At 40.5% G+C, this 6,128-nt stretch overlaps 1 protein-coding gene across 3 annotated transcripts in view; it reads right to left on the bottom strand.

Moving 5' to 3' along the window:
- carmil2 (capping protein regulator and myosin 1 linker 2) overlaps nt 1-6,128 on the bottom strand; it is a 179,955-nt gene that overhangs the window by 144,371 nt on the left and 29,456 nt on the right. For all 3 annotated transcript variants that reach the window (XM_043707063.1, XM_043707061.1, XM_043707062.1), the window contains one exon: nt 532-591. In XM_043707063.1, the coding sequence (XP_043562998.1) occupies nt 532-591 (60 nt within the window). The remainder of the gene's footprint in view (nt 1-531; nt 592-6,128) is intronic.

Here is a 6,128-nt window from a genome sequence, read left to right as displayed (position 1 = left end):
CTTCCACTGTGAAGACTGATGCAAAGTACTTATTAAGTTCTCCAGCTATTTCCTTATCTCCCATCACTAGGCTTCCAGCATCAGTTTGAAGTGGCCCAATGTCTACTTTTGCCTGTCGTTTGTTTCTTATGTATTGAAAGAAACTTTTACTATCATTTCTAATATTACTGGCTAGCCTACCTTCATATTTGATCCTCTTCTTTCTTATTTCTCTCTTTGTTATCCTCTGTTTGTTTTTGTAGCCTTCCCAATCTTCTGATTTCCCAGTGCTCTTGGCCACTTGATAGGATCACTCTTTTTTTTTAATACATTTCCTGACTTACTTTGTCAGCCATGGCTGTCTAATCCCTCCCCGGATAATCTTTCTTTTCTTGGGGATAAACCTCTGTACAGTGTCCTCAACTATACCCACAAACTCCTGCCATTTTTGCTCCAATGTCTTTCCCGCTAGGCTCTGCTTCCAGTCTATTTTCGTCAGAATTAATAGGAGGTTTGCCTAGGAATATTCTACATTATGATTAATGTCTTTACCTGAGTGTGGTCGACAGCATTGATTGCGTTAATCTCCAAGTAATTGAAAGAACTTTCCACCTAGGAGCAGAGGTAAATGCATGAGTTGTTAGAACTGTAGGCAACATACATCAGAACAAGAGGAAGGAATGTCAATTATATCCATACAATCTAAAAACAGTCGTGAAGAAGTGCTTCTAAACTAATGAATCATTCTCACATTAGCCAGCTCCTAGATCAGCTGCCTACATAACATCTGGAGCTTACAACTAATGCTACAAACTCATGCTAATACTGTTTGAGATTCATATTTGAGATAACTAAACAAATGAAGAGTGAGGTAATTTGTTTATAAACACAGCATTGCCTTATAGCAACCTAACTGAAATTGATACATGCACATGCAGAAAAAGGAGGAAGAGTGTGGAGAAACAAAATATATGACCTGATTTCCTTGAAATTAGTTTACTTCATAATTTTGGATGCACTGCAAAGGAAAGAAGAGTGTCAATTTTCACTGTGTGAAGTTTTGGGGTGGGCAGGATAAGGAGTTCTTCCATCTGAACTCATCATTCTGAAGGCTGAACCATTAATTATAAAGTTTTAATGACTCAGTTTTCCAGGAAAGGTCAAGTGCACAGATAGAGTCATAGAGATGTACAGCACGGAAACAGACCCTTCAGTCCAACCTGTCCATGCTGACCAGATATCCCAACCCAATCTAGTCCCACCTGTCAGCACCCGGCCTATATCCCTCCAAACCCTTCCTATTCATATACCCATCCAAATGCCTCTTAAATGTTGCAATTGTCCCAGCCTCCACCACATCCTCTGGCAGCTCATTCCATACATGTACCACCCTCTGTGTGAAAAGTTGCCCCTTAGGTCTCTTTTATAACTTTCCCCTCTCACCCTAAACCTATGCCCTCTAGTTCTGGACTCCTCAACCCCAGGGAAAATACTTTGTCTATTTATCCTATCCATGCCCCTCATAATTATGTAAACCTGTATAAGGTCATCCCTCGGCCTCCGATGGTCCACCAAAGAAACAACTTTTGAAAAATAATAAACACTACATTGAACACACAGGCAGAAAACTAGCCACCACGATACATGAACATAACTAGCCACCAAAAGACATGATCCACTATCACTTGTATTCTTACAAACACAGGAGGAAGGACACCAGTTTGACTGGAACAGCATAGCCTTCCTAGGACAAGCCAAACAGAGACACGTATGAGAATTCCAAGAAGCATGGCATTCCAACCAGAACTCTATCAACAAACACATCGATGTGGACCCCATCTACCATCCTCTGATAAAAAGAACCAGAAGTGACATCACCAACCCAAAGAAACCTAAACACATAAATAGAAAGTGGGACATAACACCAGTGCTTCACCAGAGGCTCAGATGATGCTACCTAGTATGGTGATGAAATGTCTGAAACCAAACCTTCCAGCTCAGCGAGCGAACTCACATCCAAAACAAAGAAACAAAAGACTGCCCTAATTTTGCTACTTGCTTGCTGAAGATGTGACCTGAAGTACAATTGATTGAGAATTCTAAAAGTGATTCCAAATTTGAGCTTTGTACAGTTGGAAAGTGGGGTATCCAACAAGCTCAATGACCATTTAAAACTAAATACATTGTATGAAGTAAAGAGATCATTCAATCCTAGGGAAATGCATGCTGGAATGCGCATATTTCTGAAAAGCAACATGTCACAGGTAGAAACATAGAAAATTTGTGCTGGACTGTGCTATTTGGCCCTTTCAGCCTGCTCCACATTCCATGTGATCTTGGCTGATCCTCCGACTCAGTACCCTGTTATTACTTTCTCCCCATACTCATCAGCCCTAAGAACCTTTATCTAATTCTCTCATGAAGAGTTAATAATGCAGCTATTGACTTTTCTTTACATTTCAGTAATATTGGCTCTTAGCTATTGTTTAAGAGAGAATGTTTAATTTGAAAATAAGTGAACATTAAACTAATGAAAGCTGACCTTACTTTATTACTAATAGTTGATTATAAAGTAATCAACTATTTAATAAGGGAGCTTAATTAAGATGTATTATTTGACACTGGTTCCTGACATTTAGGAAGTTGTAATGATTTATAATGGATACATGGGCAATAGTTAGTCCTGCAAAAACATCTTGGGAAAAATCACCTTCTTAAACTGTGGTTTCTGTGGAAGAAAGGAATGAATTGGTGCTGAATAGCATAGAAACAAAGACAAATTATGATTCAAGCTTTCATGCAGTGGAATCACAATTATTATTGTTTAGGGTAATGGTTCTGAAAGAGTTAATATTGTTGCTGCATTAAGCTCTGCCCAATGTACTGATGTCACACAATCTACAGGTGGAGGCAGTTGAGATCTGTAGAAGTTCCTGAGAGGAACAGATGTATTCTTCACACTGCCTCCAGATAGTCCTAAGCAATTATGTATAGCAGACCAATGCAAGCTATACCTACTGCTATCATGCTAATCCTCCTTTGATTATGTATATGAACCTTATCTAGGTTCTGTCTAATTATCAATGGGAGAGGATAAACTACTGACAATTCTGAACAGACAGGCACTTGTTTTACTTGGTAGCTTATTGCATAAGACCATGAGACATTGGGCCAAATGGCCTAATTTCTGCTCCTATGTCCTATGGAATAAACTACCATGTTAGGTAAAACAAGTGCCTATCTGTTTAGAATTGCCAGTAGTTTATCCTCTACCATTGAAAATTAAACAGACCTAGATAAGAGTCATAATCAAAGGACGATTAGCATTGAATTGAATTGAATTTATTGTCACATGTACCAAGGCACAGTGAGAAGCTTTCTATTGCGAGCAATACAGGCAGATCAGAGTTAGGTAGCATAGATAAGTAAATAATAGATAAACAGCGGCAAAAACAAAAACACAAATACAGGGGAATGTTAAGAGTTTGTGAGTCCACTCAGTATTCTAACAGTAAGATAGAAACTATTTTGAAACCAGCTGGTGAGTGTTCAGGCTTCTGTACCTTCTCCCTGATGGTGGAGGTTGTAGTAAAATATTGCCAGGGTGGGATGGATCTTGAGAATGCTGGCAGCCTTTCCTTGACAGTGGGCCTGGTAGATGAATTCGAGAGATGGGAGGTTGGCCTTTGTGATTGTCCCGGCTGAGTTCGCCACTCCTTGTAACCATTTCCGATCTTGAATGGTACTGTTGTCATACCAGATAGTGATACATCCAGACAGAATGCTCCCGATGGCGAACCTATAAAAGTTGGCAAGGGTATTCACCGGCATGCCAAATTTCCTCAGCTGTCTGAGGAAGAAGAGACTTTGTTGGGCCTTTGTAACCAGTGCATCCACATGAAGAAAGCTTGTTGTGGATGACCACTCCCAGGAGCTTGACACTCCTCATTCATTCCACCTCTGTACTGTTAATGTGTAGTGGGGGTATGAGTAATATCCCGCCAAAAATCAATAATGAGTTCCTTGGTTTGGCTGGCATTGGGAGCTAGGTTGTTCTCAGTGCACCATTTTTCCAGGTCTTCCACCTCCTGTCTGTAGTGTGTTTCATCGCCATCTGAGATTCGACCAACTATGGTGGTGTCATCAGCAAACTTGTAAACGGCATTAGTCTGGTATTTGGCGACACAGTCATTGGTATACAGTGAGTACAGTAGGGGGCTGAGTACACTGATGTGCAGGTAAGGTGAATTGGCCATGCTAAATTGCCCATAGTGTTCAGGGATGAGTAGATTAGGTGCATTAGTCAGGGGTAAATATTAAGATAATGGGGTAGGGGAATGGATCTGGTGAGTTACTCTGAGTGTCGGTGTGGACTTGCTGAGATTCTATGATTCAAAGAAGGATTGGGGCCAGTAAACTACTTAAACCCAAATATGACAACTATGTGCAACTACAGCAAATATTTTGAGGTAACTAAGCAAGGGAAGTTACAGTGATTGTGGCAGCTGACTGAAATGACAGTGAAAAAAACAAAGTTACGAAGTGAAGTTATTGAAATTTTAAATAAAATTTTCCTTACAATAAGTTGTATTATAGCTATTGGTATAATCATGTAATGAATAATTACATTTGTTGTTGCAAAGACAAAGTGAAATAAACATATACAACGTGACAGTTTGGATTCATTTGGGTTTGGTCAGTCAAACTGTAATATATTTGTTTCGAGGAAGGCTTGCTAAACCTAAAACATTAACTCTGATTTCTCTCCACAGATGCTGTCAGACTTGCTGAGCATTTCCAACAATTTCTGTTTTTGTTTCTGATTTCCAGCAGCCACAGTTGTTACAGTTTTTAGTAATATGAGCTGTCAACTATCATCTTCATGTTTAAGAACTATTAGTATATACATTTTACTTTTTAAAAAATCTGAAACTTTTACTTCATTTTAAGAATCTTATTGAATTTGATAACATTTACCCATAAAAATAAACCTTCCTCTTATTCAGGAATGGTCATATTGATTCTGAAACAAATGCGGAGGTCCTAATGGAGCTGAAGATGACGGAATAGGGTACGTCCTGTTCACTTCAATTGGCATGATGGTGCACAAGCAGATAATGATGGAAACCTGAAGAAAGTGGCAGACAATGTCAAAACCAAAGGCATCACTCAAAACATGGGTCCAGTGCTACAAGCATTTCAACAAGCCAAATGAACAACAAAATATCCCCCACACAAACGGATGGTTAAAGACTCTGGATTTTCAGCCTGGGATTTGGACCAGGGCGTCCGGATGGTCTCTGAGTCCCAAACCCATTAATCCCAACTCTGCACAGATTCAGAAGTAGAGGCTGAGCCTGAGTTTGAGGTAGATCCAGAGGTGCAGGCGCCAAGTAGAAGGGCATCGGGCTGACTGCTGGTGTTGGAGACGTAGTAGGAGGCTCTCGAACACAGAGAGATTTTTAAAAAGTGTCCACATCTGCCAGGTGGACAGGAGGCCTGCACTGCGACCATTTAGAAATGGCAGCCTGAAGAGCATTTTCTGGAGGCCAGTTCCCGGGTCTGCCTCTGACATGGCCGCCACCGCCTGCTACTCCTCTCACGCTGGTCATGTTTCCGTCACTGCACGAGGACAGTTATTTGGTGCAGGAGAGGAGCTAATTAACTGCTTCTAACCGCCATTTGCCTCGAGCCGCCCTTTGTTTTGAAAATGATTCGAGGTTGAAACCGCTCCCACAATCCACCACGTTTCAAGATGTTGTCTCTTTGCACGGGTATTTTAGACACTGAGATTTTGCAGGACAGATGGAACATGTTTAAGACACTTGAACAGTTAGTTTTCATGCATATTATTATTAATACTAAGCTTTACAATTATTGTCACTCACTATTGGTCTTCGTAATTTATACAGGCTCTTATTGTCCAAACTGCTTTTTGTTTGACATATATCTTTCTGAAGTCATAGAGTCATAGAGATGTACAGCATGGAAACAGACCCTTAGGTCCAACCCGTCCATGCCGACCAGATATCCCAACCCAATCTAGTCCTACCTGTCAGTACCCAGCCCATATCCCTCTAAACCCTTCCTATTCATGTACTCATCCAAATGCCTCTTAAATGTTGCAATTGTACCAGCCTCCACCACTT

Source organism: Chiloscyllium plagiosum, chromosome 17 (assembly GCF_004010195.1).
Source record: "Chiloscyllium plagiosum isolate BGI_BamShark_2017 chromosome 17, ASM401019v2, whole genome shotgun sequence".
Lineage (NCBI taxonomy): Eukaryota > Metazoa > Chordata > Chondrichthyes > Orectolobiformes > Hemiscylliidae > Chiloscyllium > Chiloscyllium plagiosum.
This window is presented reverse-complemented; position numbering and strand designations above follow the sequence as displayed.